Here is a 16,852-nt window from a genome sequence, read left to right on the forward strand (position 1 = left end):
CGAGCAAATGAAGGAGTTTTGGGCATTTTCAACCCACAGAAGCTGCTCCGACCAGGAGAAGGGATTGTCAGTCACCATGCAACGCAGGGCTGTCTCCATCTCCTGGTTCACATGCTCCATTTGCCCATTCGTTTGTGGGTGAAACCCAGAAGACAGACTGGCCAGAAATGGCTCGATGGACACAACTTTGTTCAAGATCTGTCAGTGTCTCAGCAACACACTCTCGTGAGATTTGACTTGATAACGGTTGGAAGAAACATTAAGCGACTAAAAGTAAATAATTCCTTTTTTGTTTGTTTGTTTTTTTTGTTTTGTGAATGAACGGACAACTAACACAAATGAGGTTGGGTTCTTTCAACTATTGTAACGTCACCGCGTGAGGAAAATATAGATGCCACATTTAAGGGCGCGACCGCCTAACTTAGCCATGATGCACACCTAACTAATACATGTATGTCTACTGAAGTGGAATATCTATTCTTTATTAAAGTATATCTATGATTACAAATCTCTCTGACTCTGACTACTTAACAGTGCAGAAGCCTAGTATTAATAAAACGACTCTATGTTATTTCTGATACCAGTCATTGCTATAATTGTTAAATGACCATGGTCTCCCTGTTTCCCCTGCTCCTTAGTAAACAGAAAAAGCATTTTCAGGTTGGAATATCAATTTTAACCAGTTAGGAGAGGGAATTAATTTAGGGTAAAGAATAAACAAGTGAATTTGGAAGTGATAATATAGAGAGAAATCAAAATGGTATAAAAAACAGAGACAATTGGACATGTAACAATATAAATTTGGTGTTTGATAGAAAGTATATTTCTTTCTTTACTAAAGAGCTGATTAGATGGAAACTCCTATTACTGAACAACAACTCAATGTTTAATCAAAATATAGAGTTTTACTTTTACAAAAAGTAGAGGTCGATTCCAGCAACTTGTGTTGGAAAATGACCAGAGTAAGTAAGTTATGTAGTGTGTGTGTGTGTGTGTGTGTGTGTGTGTGTGTGTGTGTGTGTGTGTTTTGTGTTCAAAAACCATCTTCTCTGCTGTCTGGCCTACAAAAAAAAAAGTAATTTAAGCACAATGTGACTCTTTCAATATTTTCAAGAGGGTTCTGATCTAAAAGGTTTGAGCCATTGATGTATGCCCTCTTCTCTGTGTCAGGATTTCCACTGTGGACACAAGACAAAGCAGTGTCCAGAATATTAATCAATCAGACATTTAAGGTGTTTCTCCATCTGAACGGATCAACAACTAAACAGACTGTCACACCAACAACACTCACCATTGATCTCAACAAAGCATTGGCAGCACTGCTGCTCTGAAGTCTGATGGCAGGACTCATGGTGGACCTGCGCTCCTTCATGAAGAGCATGAATGCATTCAGAGGCTTCTTGATGTAAACCTGCTTCTTCTCGGATCCTTTGGTCCATTTTTTGCTCTTTACTGAAAACATAGACAAATGTGTGTGATGATGATTCTCAAATATTCAAGCACATTTCAGACACCAGGCAGATAAGTGCGGTCAAAGACCTGCAGACTCAATGTGACCCAAGTAGGAGCATGGATTATTATGGTCTGTACAGCAGATCCTGAGATTATAGTCAGTTCAAACAAGTTTACTCGTGACTTTGACACGTTTCCAGAAAGAGAAAAACAGGAAAACACTGGACGGCGCCCACGGTTCGATCCCGGTTGGGAGGAGACCACGTAATCAAACAGATTTGATTTGAGGTGAAGTAACCGTTGAGCCAAGCCAGTGCAGAGACCATTAGCAGAAACAGAATTTATGTCGCTGACTCGAAGCAGCGCGTTGTGATTAGACATCAGCGTAAAGTTTAGTCTGCTCTTGATTGTCAGGAGGAGCAGGAGCAGCGAGGACTGAAGGAGAGCATGATGAAATTTGAAATCCTCTTCAAACCTTTAAATGCATCCAAAGAGACACATGAGTTATTTTCGCTTCCAGCTGCGTTAGGAAACTGAGTCTCTGCTCCAGAACTCCAGGGAGCATCATGGCTGAAGCATCCTTGGACTGAAATTGATGAAACAGCAACAGATCAGGTCACCTTTGAATGTTCATCTACAGTCTTTCACTCTTAGGACCAACATCACCACATAGTTACGATCAAACTCCAACATTTTCTCAGACAAATGTTTCATTCCATCAGCGTTGGTGACTTACTGTGTGTGCAGAAGCAGCAGGGCTGCCAAAAGGGGGTATGTAGGAAGGACTTCCAGGCTGATAAAGGGACTGTGGAGACACGGGGGATCTGCTGTTACTACTGAATTTGAAAATCACGTCAGAGTACCGGTACCTTTGCCTTCTTTATTTTAATGGATACAAAACTACTTTAAAATTTAAACTTCAGCAGCACGTGTGTGTGTATGTGTGTGTGAATGATGTCAGAAATCAGTTATGTTATAATAAACTGAGTGTGTCTGCAGCAGCACAGCCATCATTGATTAGTATGTTGATCAATGAGGGAACTGATGACAGCCCACCTGCCCCTGGTTCCAGCCATGTAGGGATAGAAGAAGCTGTCAACACATGGCGAGTTGCACACAGTCATGAAGGAAGCTGCTCCCTGGTGGGTAGAGTTGTCATTTCCCCGTTCTGAACCGTCTGGAGGTCAGTAAATGTGAGAGGAGAAGCAAGCCCGCTGCTGCTAATAATAATTAACTCGATCGGAACACAAATCTGGCTATGGCTGGCTCGGTGTACCAGTGAAATATTTCTTCATACGTATCATTTTTTTCACGCAACCTCCTCAAAAAGCAGGAAGATGACGACAACGTCACATTGGTGCAGTTATCAGTATTAACGTTGAACGTTTATCCAACTCTCCGCCTTGGACCGATGTCATAACAAGTCAAGAAGATAGTGTCGCACTTTAATGGTTCGGGGAGACACAGACTTCCGCAATAAAGACTGGAGGATGCGGGCAGCGATCCTCTACCTCTCGCATGCTAAGAATCTTTTTAGTTCAGGCTCTTACATAAGCTTAAATTTGTAATCAGTGCATAATGTCAATTTCTTTCTGTCCTCTTGCCGACAACCTACAAAACAAAAACTTCCTGGAGGATGCGGGCATCGATCCCGCTACCTCTCGCATGCTAAGCGAGCGCTCTACCATTTGAGCTAATCCCCCTTGTACGTAGACACGTGCAGGCGTTCACCATTTGCGCTGATGACCAATCACAACGCGCTGCTTCGTGTCAGCAACATAAATTCTGTTTCTGCTGTTGGTCTTTGCACTGGTTTAGCTCAGCGGTTACTTCACCTCAAATCGAATCTGTTTGATTACGTGGTCACCTCCCAACCGGGATCGAACCGCGGGCGCCATCCAGTGTTTTCCCTGCTTTTCCCTTTTTGGAAACGTGTCAAAGACAACAAACCATTTAATCCGACTTTATCTGCATGTTCACCGTAATAAAGTGCAGGTTCGAATCACCTCGCTGTTGTTGCAATTATCTTCTCCCTCCCGTGTACCCGGAGGGAACCCAGGCAGACAGAGGAAATCCACTCTAAAAAGACACCGAGGTGATTCGAAGCTACACTTTATTACGGTGAACAGGCAGATAAAGTCGGATTAAACGGTTTGTTGAATTTGACACGTTTCCAGAAAGAGAAAAGCAGGGAAAACACTGGACGGCGCCCGCGGTTCGATCCCGGTTGGGAGGAGACCACGTAATCAAACAGATTTGATTTGAGGTGAAGTAACCGCTGAGCCAAGCCAGTGCGGGGGCAGTTAGCAGAAACAGAACTTATGTCGACCTCGCTGACACGAAGCGTTGTAATTGAATATCAGTGCCTGGTATGGTAAGATAGAAAGATAGATGTAGATAAGACAGGTCAGGTGTGTACAAGGGGGATCAGCTCAAATGGTAAAACACGTGACCTGTTTTTATCTACATCTATCCTACAAAACACAACTTGCTGGAGGATGCGGGCATCGATCCCGCTACCTCTCGCATGCTAAGCGAGCGCTCTACCATTTGAGCTAATCCCCCTTGTATACACGTGACCTGTTTTGTCTACATGTATGAATGTAGAATATACGTAGACACGTACAGGCGTTCACCGTTTGCGCTGATGACCAATCACAATGCGCTGCTTCGTGTCAGCGACATAAGTTCTGTTTCTGCTACTGGTCTCTGCACTGGCTTAGCTCAGCGGTTACTTCTGTTCTACTCGAATCTGTTGATTACGTGGTCCTCTCCCAACCGGGATCGAACCGCGGGCGCCATCCAGTGTTTTCCCTACTTTTCCCTTTTTGGAAACGTGTCAAAGACAACAAACCATTTAATCCGACTTTATCTGCACGCTCACCGTAATAAAATGCTCAAATGGTAGAGCGCTCGCTTAGCATGCGAGAGGTAGCGGGATCGATACCCGCATCCTTCAGAAAGTTTGTTTTGTAGATTGTCGGCAAGAGGACAGAAAGAAGTGTTAATAAATTGACATTATGAACTGATTGTCAATTTAATCTAATGTAAGATCCTGAATTAAAAAAATTCTGAAAATTGAATATTGCTTGTAGAGTATTTCAACATCAAAAAGTTTCCATCTCGTCTTTTTTTTATTTTAGTTTTGTCTTTCAAATGATGAATCATTTTGGCCCTCTATGAACAGCGTAAACTCTCTACATAAAGCCATTCATGTCATGTCCTGTTGGACCTCTATGCCTCCTCTATGCATCCTCAACCCATCACTTGTACTAATTAAAGTGGACTTTTCTTTTTTAAGTGGCCAAAACTGCACAGCTAAAAAGCCAATGAAATCCTCTATCCTCAGGGCCTTACTCTACCTTGTCAGGTAAAATAACAGGAAGTGCAGCACAAATGAGTGATACAAATGATTTAATAGCATTTAGAATACATAGTGCATGAAAGACACATTTGAAGGAATAGAAAAGCTGTAATGGTGATTAGTTGCATTGAAACGCATGAAGAATAAAGACGAGAGCTTTCTTTAACTTGCCTGTTTCCATATCTAATGACTGCTTCATTCCACTCGCTGGACATAAAGTGCTATGTTGCTGAGCTACAGTGAAGTTTGGCGAGGACGATAGCTAGTCTCTTGCTCATAAAGTGTATAAATATATGCATACGAGTGGTTTACACTTTGGATTGAGTGTTAAAACTATTTTCAAAGTGGGGCAAAATGATAACATTTAAAGTAGCTAGAGCAGCTTATGATTCACTCTTCTGTAGCTGATGACCCTCAAGATTCTGACCACTGGTCCAGGAGAACACTCAGATGTCAGCTATATATACACACACTGTCTCAGGAAACGAGCAGTCAATGTTGTATCCACTGGTCATCAAAAGATTACCACAAACGTGATTGTATATAAATGTAGAACTTGTTAAGTGTCTTTAAACTCTAAAAATCCAAGAGGCATATATGAACTACAATTAGGGAGGAAAGCAACAGACTTACACATTAACAATGATTTAGACTCATTAATGATGAAGGTTTTAGAACAGCAGAAAATAACCCAGCTGTTATTTACAAAAGAGTAGAACATCCATTTGATCTCAATGAAATACTGATTGTAAACAGCCACAAATTACAATGAAACGTACACAGTAACCTGTGTAATCTGAGTCATTTTGTCTTGATCTACATGCCGATTGTGTGCTTTATGATGACACTCACATGTTTCAAATAATTCCTATATTAGAGACGATTGTGAATATATGTCCTTTTTAGACTGTTTGATTGGAAAGTTTTACGCTTTTAAAAGATCTATAATTGGGCCACATTAACAGGTTTTACATTGCAGCCAAAGGCACCATTAAAATAATTAGTTTATCTCTAAGACCAATTTGTAAATGTCTGACAAAAATGGCCTCAAAGGCTTTAAAGGAATCTTTTCCACCAATAAGTTTAAAGAATTTTACATATTCAGATTTACTGAATGAGAAGCTGTGACATGACCAAATACGTGCTTCAGCAGGAATGTACAATGCATTAATATTAGAAATATGACACATTGTTCAGATGGAAACGTACTGCAAAAATATGAAAGCAATCATGACAACAGTTGCTAGAGAATAATAACAGTAAAGGAGGATTCTGTTTAGGAGATGATGCAGCCTGTGTCTTTCTGCGGTTTCAAATCCGGTTCCTTCACTGGTTTCACCTCCTCTTCCTTGGGTTTTGCCTACATAAAACGCAACGAAAGCAGCAATGAAACACAATGCTCTGCGACAAAATCTAAACCTGAGTAACAACGGAGAATGAGCTTCAGGACCTTGTCATTTTTGGCACCCTTGGTCAGGTCAAAGGTGCCATACACTTGTGGCGTGCACTGCTCACTGAGCGGCGGCAACTCGAAAGCAACTGGCTCCACCAAGCCATAACTGGCCTTCAGTTCCAGCAGAGGCGGCTCCACTGGGACTTTGTGGAAATATCTGAGGAAATATATGCAGAGTCAGTTACACCGTGACATTTCAGCGATTTAAGCAGCAGCTAAGGAACCAATAGTTCTCTGTAAAATATGGCATTTATATTAGCGGACACCAGGGGGAGACAAAGAATTGTTTAGCTTTAAGTCAGTGAGCTCTCAAGTCCTCCTCAAATATGCGAGTACAACTGAATATCCACGACTGCTCAACAGTTACTGACATCACCACAAAGAAAAAAAAAAGGAAAAGAGTGTTTGGCTTCGCTCTAAGCGGTTGATCGTTTGCATAAAGAGTTTCCGGAGTATGTGCATGTGAATGTGAATACACTGTACTGTACTGTAGTGACTCACATGAAGCCGTTTTCTCTCTGACACTTGTCCAGGGTGTTTTTAATGAGGCCGCCCAGTTTGAGAAAGAACTGCTGCTCCGATGGTTTCGCTGTTGTGCCCGGGCCTTTAGTCTGACGGTACTCTTTGCACAGCTCTTCTGCCCGGGAGTAACCTAAACAGAGAGTTCCGCACGTTAATGCAGCACAAATTAAAGCAGTAAAAATGAGATTTCTCATTTCCCGGTTATGAGAAACCATCCAGAAATAGCACTGCTGCCGAGGCACTCAGGAAACACCTGTGTCGTGACCTATGTGCTCGCAGCTCACGACACACGTCTCAAGACACCCTGGGTTTTCTACTAGCTCCTGAAAACCCTTTTAGACTCAATAGAGTTCCATCTGGTTTTAGATACTGAAATTGCTGGAGCACAGAATTAAAGCTGTGTAAAATCCAGTACGTACACTTTTCTGCCTCCTGGAGAGATCTTATTGCCTCCCCACACTTGTCGCCTGCCAGCAGGGTTTGCCCATGGTAGCAGTACGCCTGCAAATAGCAGAATTGGGAGAACAAATAACCATGAAATACATGTTTTTAAAAAGATAATCAGTTTCTGCAAGGCATGTTGAGGCAGGTGGGATCATTAGTAAGTGGAACTTCCTTTTACTTACATAAGCCATGTAAAAGTGCTGCTTCAGCTGCAGATATTTCCTCCACTTGCTGCTATACTCAGGGTCCAGTGTGTTCAGTGTGTGATCTGTGGATAGAAATGCCGTTCTGGTCAAAACGAGCTGTGCTATTTGAACACGAGTTCATGGAGATGTGACAACTTCACTCTTAGAAAAAGCTTTCAACAGTAATTCTGACTTTAAAGCATCTTTTTTGGACATAGGGTCAGTCTCATATGGATATATGCTTTTTCAGGCAGGAGCACTAATATTGTTAGGTTTAACGACCTAGTTCCTATTGTGCTATGGTGGCTTGTGTTCTGATTAACTGGTGTGCTTTCAGTTCCTGTAACTTTCTATAAAAATAATGAACACTCAGAAGGCTTGGCCACCTAACGAGAGCGCACTGTGGCCGTGCAGCACCACTGGAGTCAGTGCACTAAAGTCCAAACTTTACATAAGGATGATCAGAAATCCTGTTTGATGTGTTCAGACTGGTTTCCCTCCTTCTAATCTGACCTATCAACATGTTTATAGTTATTTCTGCTGCTATATTCCTTTTCATATTATGGCTTTCTCACCTCAAAACTGCTGCTTTATTGTATCACTATGTAATCTATTTAAAGATCTCAACTGTAGCATGCAGCCACGGCGATGCTTCCCAATTCCTCAAAACACACTTTCACAGTTCTTGCAGATATTTTAACTCAAAACGACGCTAAGAAGCAGCAACACCGACCAGCTTTCTGATAGAAGTTTGCTGTCTCAAATGCCAGAGAAGCGATGAGGTTGGCGTTGTGCTTGAGTTCAATAGCTCGGGCGATTGTCACTGTAAAAGGAGAAAATGATGTGAAGAGCAAAATAGTTCCTAAAATGGGTTTTATCCAAAGTGTGTTACTAAGACTACTGAGAATTTAGAGCAACCACAATGGAGCTGGACCCTACTTCACCTTCTTGGGCTTCTGCCTGTGACTGGATGATGTACGCATCAATCACCCGGGGTTCCAGGTCTCTGCCCTTTTCAGCTGGAGTGATGAGACGAGGGATGTGGACGTCCTGCAAGACCCAAGGAAAAACAATGAAGCTAAAGGAGAAAGGAAGGGGGTGAAGTTTGGAAAAGATTATGCTGCCTTGATCAATAATGTGCAATTTTGAAGTTATCTGGGTTGTTTCTTTAGTCAAGCCTCACGTCTGACTTTCTTCTCAGGAAAAGTCGACTGACCTGTGGACATGATCTCACCTTAAGTGCTTTGAATATCCCAGCAGCAACTTTCAAACTCCGGTGGACATCCTTTGCTTCGACCTCTGTGATGCTGTTGAGCAAGCACAATAAATATAAGTACTAAGTATCTTTTAAATGAGTATATGTATGATTCATTATTATGTGAACAGGGACAAAAACCCTCCTACTTTTCTTTGCCTGCAAGCCTTGAGGCAAACTTGGTGTACCAGAGGCCAACATTGAAGGCCATGGAGACCAATTCAAATACTGCATCCTGCTGAGCACTTGGAGAAGAGATGGGCTTGTACAAATCAGTGTTTAGGTCCAAATATCCAATTAGATATAAAAGAGATCAGCTTTCAGTAGCTAAAACATTCATTCTTTGCTTGTACCTGGGAGTGTTTCCTTGTAAGGTGTCAGTCCACTTAAAATTCTGGATAAACCTCATCTTGTTCTCTTGTGTAGTTCCATCCAAGGATGCAATAAAGCCTGTTGCAACGTCAACCCATATATTGAAAAACAACAAGCTATAGGTTAAGAGAAAAGCCGAAAAGACAATGCATTGTTAGAAGACAAACGAAAAGAAAACAGTTAGCGATTGCTATTTTCGGCTCCTCACAAGCCACACCTTTGGGTCAACATCAATATTGCATTTATATGGTTTATATTTGCATGCATTTCCAACATTTTCATGAGAAAATCTGATAATTTTATATCTGAAATGCCCTCATTGTATTAGTAAGACTTTGCAAGAAATTGCAGTTTATTAAGTTACAATGACAATAAGATAAAAGATTTAACAGATGGGCGCACTTAGGCCTAGTGTGATTATACCTTGTAGGAGGGAAAAGTATGCATCGGTGGCATTTTTCATGATCTCCGGGTTGCAAGTGATGTCGGTGAACATCTCCAAAAGCCTGGCCCGGGTTGTCCTCAGGTCACTGCATGTGTTAAGCAAAGAGCACTTAAACTACCGGTCATTGTAGGAGCAGAGAAAGTGACATATTAGCTCAAGTTACGGTGATGACGGCTGCATTAATTGTAATATGTCACCAAGAGGATGCTGGTAAATGAAGCAAAGATGGGACCTACTTGCATATCTTATTGGCAGCCGGACTTCCTGCCACTCCGTAGAAATTAAAGGACACTGGTGCCGTTGCCTTGAGAGGGTTTCTATGAAACCAATGTGCCATCCTGCGTAAACACACACGACTTTAGAATGAAGCATTTACGAGACATGTCCAGTTGTAGACAGGGAACCGTCCAAACAAATGAATACATAACATATTCCTGCCTTTTTGTGGAATGTAGCGTTAGCCAGCTAGCTTCGTCTCGGCCAGCGTCATTTACTACTAATCATGGTTGTCGTTTTACCATACCCACGAGACGAAATTCAGTACATTTAAGAAGTCAAACCAACATGTACCACTAAATATGGATAAAATTGTATGTTTTAAATGCATGATTAGCTTGTCTATGTGGTACTTTTGACATTAGTCTAACACGTAGCTGTAAACCTGTAGCAGCTAACACTAGCAACACCTAAAATTAATTAAACTCAGTCACTTATGTCACCCGATTGAGTACTTATCAACAGCCATTTAATATAAAGGCGTATACATACTTCAGTATACCTACTTATCAGTTTTGTTGAGGCGTTATACGTGTAGTCCTTAAAATCCGACACCATGTAGCTACTTCCGGAAATAAAACCTACGGAGAAGCTGACCAGTAACATTAAAGGAAGCAGTCACGTGACACCTACCCGGAAACCTTTTTACAAGGCGGATGTAGTAACAGGTATTACAAAGACTAATGAAATAAACTGGATTGGAATATCGATAACCGATTGCATAAGTGCATTAAATGTTGAAATGTCACCAATTTTTCTTATTCTTAACAATTATTAAGGTTAATTGGACTAAATACAAATAAAGAGCCTACATTTTTTGGGTTGACATCAATTGAAATACCCTCAAAAATAAATTCTATTTTTGCAACAAACATAAGACGCCTTGCAAATGAAAGCTTTTTATTTTTCTCCATTTGGCAAACATTGGGTAAACATTAAACAGCTTTTTTTCCAAGTGATTCAGAAAGAAAAAAAAAACTGTAGAACAGAAATCATCACATAGCCAACAGTCACATCATGCAGAAGTTGAGCAAATGTCAGAACATAAACCTTAAATTTCATATTTTTTAAGGAAAATAAGTTTTAATGAGTTGCATGCAACCACTTTCAACCCCAGTTAAACAGTCAAAACAATTTTGTCATTTGGTTTCAAGAAAAAATTCTGTGTCATTCTTTTCAGACCTTTCCTGTTAAAAAAAAACCCCAACAAGAATTCAAAAAGTCATTTAAGTGCACTTTTAATATCTTAATTACAATTACAGGCACAAATTTGTAGCAATTTTACACAACTGAGTAGTGAACATTCTTGACTCTTCACATGTCTGCATAACTTATCAAAGTCAGTTCAGGATAAGCCCCGTTGAGGCTCTGCTCAGTTTCAGACAGAAGTGCAATGCTGCTTTGAAAATGTAGTTATTTTGTGAACTCCAATTTCACTGAATAACAACATTCTTTTTCCTGAAAGCTGATAGTTACATTTTATTTATTATTCAGCCTCTTAAAAAGGCACTTTGGCTGTTGCTCTTAAGTCACAGGGCAACATTTGATCCCGTCTTGTTTGAATGAAGGTGCATATACAGAAGGTTTTATGTTTGCAGAAAGAGGAACCTTAAACTCGATTCCATAAGGTTGCGTTCGGCTTATCACATGGCATCGTACCAGCTTTGGTTGTTGGAATCAAGGGTCAATAATGTTGAAACAGAAGACCGAAAAATAAAATGAAGCTGGAAACCCCCCCTTTTCTTGCTGAAATTATAAAAGTAACCTTTAAAACCATGTGTATGACAACATTGCAAATGGTTGCATGAGTCAGAGCTAACATTCGCTCTTGCACACTCTTATCACTATTTTGGTCGGTCCTAGCTGTTGCTTACATTTTACAAAATACCTTGAATGACATAATTATACATCAAGACTTTGGCAACTGTGCAACTTTGGTCATTAAATATATTTATAAAAGGATTTTGCATGTTTGTACACAGGATGCAGCCATGATTTGGTCCCTTGTGAGGAAGTCAAGTTAAATTACAACCCCTGTCAGTCGTAAAGCCTGGGAAGTTGTGAATAAATGGCACATTTAGATTTAGACACGTTCGACTCTACAATAGAAATGCTACACTTTAAAGAACTTGGGCGTATTTATTGCACAGCATATGGTCTCGAACATCTCCCCATCCTCCGTTCTTCATGTGCTCTTTGTGCTCCACTGCTTCTGCGCCAGTAAGAGTCAAAGGCGGGGGGAAAAGGCTGTGCTTGATCATCTGAAGACCCTCCTCGACCTTCTGGGAAGCCAGTTCTGGCCTGCAGGTTTCCTTCTGGTGAAGGCCACAGTCTCCAGTGTGGACGACTCTGGAGGCCTGTGCAAAAAGCACCTTAAGAGGGTTTGATATGCAGGTTCCTGAGAGGTGTTGCAGAGTCCAGTCCCAGTTATAGTCATCATAAGTGCAGAATTCATCACTGCAGCCCATCAGTTTGTAGTACACCTCCCTGGACATGGCCATGCCCAAGTTGTGTTTGGTGGACATCCACCCAGTGGTCAAGACCTTATTGGAAAGTGAGGTAAATGTTTTGGTGAGACCATTGTGGTTACCCAACGCTAACACGTCACAGTTTGGACAACTCTTCTTCCTGAACTCTATCATTGCTTTATAGAAGTGGTAAAAGTCAGGTAAGACATAGTTGTCCTCCTCCAAGAAGACAACAAATCCACTGTAGCCCTGGGTCACATGCACTCGTTCCCACACGAAGTGCAACTTCCACCACCAGTGGTGTTTGGTCTGTGTGATAAAGGCTTCCCTGTAGTGTCCATAAGAGTCCGGGTGTTCTGCGTTGAGGCAGCCTTTTTTCACAGCATTATCCTTGGAGATGTCGCGGGGGCAGTCTCGGGGATCCTGTCCGGGAAACTCTTTTGGATACAGCTGAGTGCTGAAAGGGAAATAAATCTGCAGCACTTTGCAAAACGTTATCCTTTGCACCATGGCGTTGATTTCCTCTGAAATATAGTCATGGCTAAAGATGAGAAGGAAGCTGTGGACCTCGGCAGCTCTCTCCAGGGATTTGATGAGCAGTTCGAGGTACTCGGGTCTGTTATGGACTTGCACGACCAGCACCAGCTGGGGGTCCCCTGGAAATTTATCCGCATTCCGAACATGTTGCTTGAAGTTGGCGGCGTACACAGAGCGCAGGAGCTGCGGGGGCGAGTCCAGGTTAAACGTCACCGTGTCAGAACGCACGGTAACTTTTACCTGAGCGTCTCGCGTGTCGGTGTCCCGCACCAATAACACGCGCGTGGTCAACAGGAAGGTCGCAGCCGTGAACGAGACTCCCAGCAGCACCAGCAGATTCCGTTTGTTCAGCCGAAATCGCATCTTTTGACAGCAGAAAGCGACGTGGGACACAAACTGCGACGGAGTTCAGTCACCCTCGTCGCGCGGGGCTTCATTGCAACGCGTACGTGTCCTCGTGCGCCGAGAGACGGCGTCAGCCGGGCGTCGCGTGACGTCCTAATCAAACCGCTTCAGCGTCTTTCAACTTACAAACGTCGTCATAAATCCGTTTTCTGTCCACTACCTGTACGAAAGGAAAGCAGAACCGACATAACGAGCGTCTTACGCGCACTTTACATTAACTTGTGAGGTTTAACAAACTTACAGGGCGCCTGGCTCGGCTCGGCTCACCTCGATGTCAACACGCGCGCCACCAGGAAGAGGCTGCCGGGGCACAGATACATCTGCACTTATTGACTGCTGACGTGTACAGCCCAGCCAACGAGGGAGGAGAGACCCAAGTGCCGCTCAGCGAATCATTGTCCCTCCGAAAGGTGTGTAACGCGAGACGGACGGGAAAATCCGGATGGTCGGGTCACCAGTTACCTCCCCGTAAGGAACCAGTGCTGCAATTTAAGGAACAACACACCAACCTGACAACCAGCAGATAAGGCGACTGGTGGACTGTGGACAGGTTGCCTTTGTGACTATGGTGCGATCGAGTTACTTTTTCAGGTTTGACGGGTCGAATATTGATTTTACCTGCAGAAAGAGAGCGAACCTTTGTACTTGCAAACAGATAGTTGTTGTGACCTACTGGGAGAGCCAGTAGATCCTGTTCGGAAGAAGATACGGATACCTGCAAAGCTTTCCCCACATTTTGGATCGTTTTGCAGTCACTGCAGGGCTGAAGCAAATTCTCCTGAAATGTGTGATCCTAAAACATTCGTCAAAATCTGCATACTTGTGTTTAATTTAGGAATGTCTTGAAGGAAATGTCCAGAATGAATGGAATGGAGGACCTTATCCAGCTCTGTCCAGAACATGTAATAAATTTTTATATCTACAGTCATGTTTGTCACATGACTGTCAGGCAGTTTGGAGTGGCGAGAAGCTGGAGAGCAGCACCATTGTTGGTTGTTCTCCTTTTAATGGGTCAGAACTGGGGAAAATCATTTATCCAAGACGACAACTGGCAGGCTGTTGGGTAATGCAGACATAACCATGGCGTTTCATGCTCAGGAAGCATCTCTACAGGCCTTTTGTTGCAGAGGCCCACACCACTTCCTCCAGAGAGAAAAAACAGCCTATCAGCAAAAGTCAAACTTCTGCTGGAAGCGAATGACACAGGAACACGTCAAGATTATCAGCAACGCTGTCAGGGTGCTTGTAAATGAAGTGCGGCTGTATTTATCACCTCTCAACCCAGATAGGAAAATGGTTTGCTTGGCCTCAGATATTTTATATTCACAATAAAATGTATTTCTCAGTTGCAGCCAAACTACTCTAAATAATAAATAAATAGAAAGGTAAAGCGTGCTTCTTGAAACCTGCCATTCTAAATGTTGTAGAACGTTACCCTTCAAGCGTGACGCCTGCACCTATGAGCGGTGAGCTGGGGACCCCTTGAGGTGGCTCAGTTCCAAACCCTGATCCTTCAGGTGTGAGCTCGGTCTAAACCAGCACGGACCTGGTTCTTTCCTCTGGCTCTGGTAGACTGCAGGTTCCTTTTGTAGAAGGCGAGCCTTGGAACGTCCAGGGCTCATACGTGTTCAAAGTTGTATAGCTTAGAGAGTGAAGATGCTTCAGTAGTACGGTTATTTATGAGTATTTATGCTCCAGTGCTGTTTATTAGAACATGGAGGGAAGCTCGTTGTGCTCAAAGCCCACATACTTTACGCATGAGTACATCTTTTTTAGGTCCAAGTCTTACAGCTGCATGCAACACACTCAATATTAAAGCATGTTTTTCATGTGTCCACAATCTTTTTATGCCTTGTTTCATCTGTTGGTCTTTGTCATACATTTAGAGCCTTCGAGCACCATGTTCAGTGACATTTGCTGTACTAAAGCCCAGTGCTCATGAATACCACAGGGATCCTGTACCAGCCTGAACGTTGTAATCAAACCTGTAAATGTTAAAATACAAAGTCTTTTCGTTTTAAAGTTCTAAAAGTTAAACAAGTACGGCACCAGCGGCGATCACACAATTTTTGCAGCGTGATATTGTTTTAAAACCTGGAACGGGCCCGTAATGTGAGTTTATAATCAATGATCCTGCCTTCTCCATGCTGGAGCCAGAGCCCAGCTGCCCAGGAGGGGGGGGGTCTCATGTCCTGCAGCCAGGCCCCTTGTGTAACATCAACAGTCTCCGAGGCGCAGCCAGGAAAACTTCCCACACTTCTGTGCCTCCTATTAGGTTCAGAGCTGACAGAGATGACTGTAACCGTCTGCACTCCAAACAGTTGGTTTATAAAGTTGTTTAAAATGACAAGGAGACTGAGAGAGCGAGTTTGTGTTTGTGTCCTGGGGCGTTGAGACGTGCACAGGGCCACCTTTCCCACACCATCGGAGGGCACTTCCTCTTTCTTTTTTTAGAGTATGAATCTTTACAATATGAAAAAAAGGGACTCATTTTCTTCTCAGACTTCCTTTGCAGAAACAAACCACCACTCATCGTGTTACTTTGCCTTTCTTTGGTGAAACTTCCTGTTTTCTTTCTTTGTCGCGATTCCTGTCACTCCGTGCACCTCCGGGAGGGCATGCAAGACGCAGTTTCCAGCGGATGTCTGTGCTCATGCAGCAACGCTCCACCCGTAGTAAATAACAGACAGATAGAAGACTCAGCCCTCACAATATCAATAGGTATTGCTTTAGCAAGCGTCGGCTATATCGCCAGGCAAGCGATGTTTTTGTGTGAGTTATAATCAATGATTTCCTAACTTTTCCAATAAATCATTCTTGAAGCCTGTAAAGTGAATCCAAAATGTCAGAGGTCAGTCAAACCCAAGCGGAGGTGGGAAACAGGAAAAAGAAGAAGCTTCCATTTAGAGGTAAAATGGAAGTCATGTAACGCAGCATCACCTCCACCCAGGCACTTCTGTGACAGCCGGCCAAGGAAGAGCTGATTAAATGTTGATGGTGTTCCGGATTCCAGGGGGAATTTGACCTTTGATCTTCTAAATCCCCTTGGCTTTGATCCTAAAGCACCCCATGTTACGTAACCTTTTCTTACTGCTGTCTGTCCTGCGGCGCTCAGTCCCAACATGTCGGGGAATGAGCTGCCTGGCAGAAGGTGGCGCTCTCAGAGCACTTCTAGGTCTAATCAGCGCTGTTTGTAGGGAAAGTTTACCATTACTGAATCGAGTGAAACTTGTCATGACTTCTGAGTCTGGTGTGACGCTGACGCCTCTGCTCCGTTAGGCAAGAGAAGGTCAGTGTTCCAGACCATCCTGTCGTCATACAGTCTGTCTAAGGTCCTTTTTTATTCATTCTGGTGCACATAAACTTGATTGTGTGCTAATTAGTATGAGTCAAATGTGCCAAATGTCAAGCCAGGCTGCAAATCATGTAATTTTGTGTTTCTGCCACTAGAGGCCAGGACTATCACAGCGTATGACAGGCTCCATCTAGAGTCCATCAGGTGGGATTTGAAAGAATTATTGTATTTCGTGTGTGTCGCTGAAATACAATAATTAAAGAGGATTTTCTTCCCAATGTAAAAGGTGGATACTTGTAGTTTGTCTCTGCTGCTTGGTATAATTTATAATTTGAAGCCCTTTTTTAATGTATTGGAAGGTTTGACTGCTTTTCTGATC

The 16,852-nt window shown here is 42.7% G+C and overlaps 2 protein-coding genes, 1 long non-coding RNA gene and 2 other non-coding genes across 6 annotated transcripts; all 5 read right to left on the reverse strand.

Annotated features, from left to right (window-relative positions):
* Nucleotides 1–835: 835 nt before the first annotated feature.
* On the reverse strand, nt 836–3,103 carry LOC115248116 (uncharacterized). Its single transcript, XR_003887124.1, has 5 exons — nt 2,509–3,103; nt 2,189–2,257; nt 1,928–2,038; nt 1,292–1,452; nt 836–1,178 (listed from the first exon to the last, which is right to left on the reverse strand). It is a non-coding gene; the product is annotated as an uncharacterized lncRNA (long non-coding RNA).
* Nucleotides 3,083–3,155, reverse strand: trnaa-agc (transfer RNA alanine (anticodon AGC)). Its single transcript has one exon. It is a non-coding gene; the product is annotated as a tRNA-Ala (tRNA).
* Nucleotides 3,156–3,944: 789 nt separating this feature from the next.
* trnaa-agc (transfer RNA alanine (anticodon AGC)) lies at nt 3,945–4,017 on the reverse strand. The gene has a single exon. It is a non-coding gene; the product is annotated as a tRNA-Ala (tRNA).
* An 832-nt stretch (nt 4,018–4,849) lies between these two features.
* Nucleotides 4,850–10,406, reverse strand: LOC101063299 (BRO1 domain-containing protein BROX). 2 transcript variants are annotated; one of them, XM_003971360.3, is made up of 13 exons: nt 10,275–10,406; nt 9,729–9,830; nt 9,471–9,577; nt 9,029–9,125; nt 8,825–8,920; nt 8,655–8,727; nt 8,365–8,470; nt 8,154–8,243; nt 7,418–7,503; nt 7,211–7,292; nt 6,771–6,921; nt 6,267–6,426; nt 4,850–6,176 (listed from the first exon to the last, which is right to left on the reverse strand). In XM_003971360.3, the coding sequence occupies exons 2-13, from the start codon at nt 9,827–9,829 to the stop codon at nt 6,093–6,095; spliced, it is 1,233 nt and encodes a 410-aa protein (XP_003971409.1). In that variant the 5' UTR covers nt 9,830; nt 10,275–10,406; the 3' UTR covers nt 4,850–6,092. The 2 variants fall into 2 exon arrangements, with proteins under 2 accessions (XP_003971409.1, XP_011610043.1); XM_011611741.2 differs by having other exon boundaries at nt 10,261–10,370.
* A 583-nt stretch (nt 10,407–10,989) lies between these two features.
* LOC115248114 (alpha-1,6-mannosyl-glycoprotein 2-beta-N-acetylglucosaminyltransferase-like) lies at nt 10,990–13,153 on the reverse strand. The gene has a single exon (XM_029831754.1). The coding sequence runs from the start codon at nt 13,134–13,136 to the stop codon at nt 11,889–11,891; it is 1,248 nt and encodes a 415-aa protein (XP_029687614.1). The 5' UTR covers nt 13,137–13,153; the 3' UTR covers nt 10,990–11,888.
* Nucleotides 13,154–16,852: the final 3,699 nt, after the last annotated feature.

The sequence above is a fragment of the Takifugu rubripes genome, unplaced genomic scaffold, assembly GCF_901000725.2.
Source record: "Takifugu rubripes unplaced genomic scaffold, fTakRub1.2, whole genome shotgun sequence".
Lineage (NCBI taxonomy): Eukaryota > Metazoa > Chordata > Actinopteri > Tetraodontiformes > Tetraodontidae > Takifugu > Takifugu rubripes.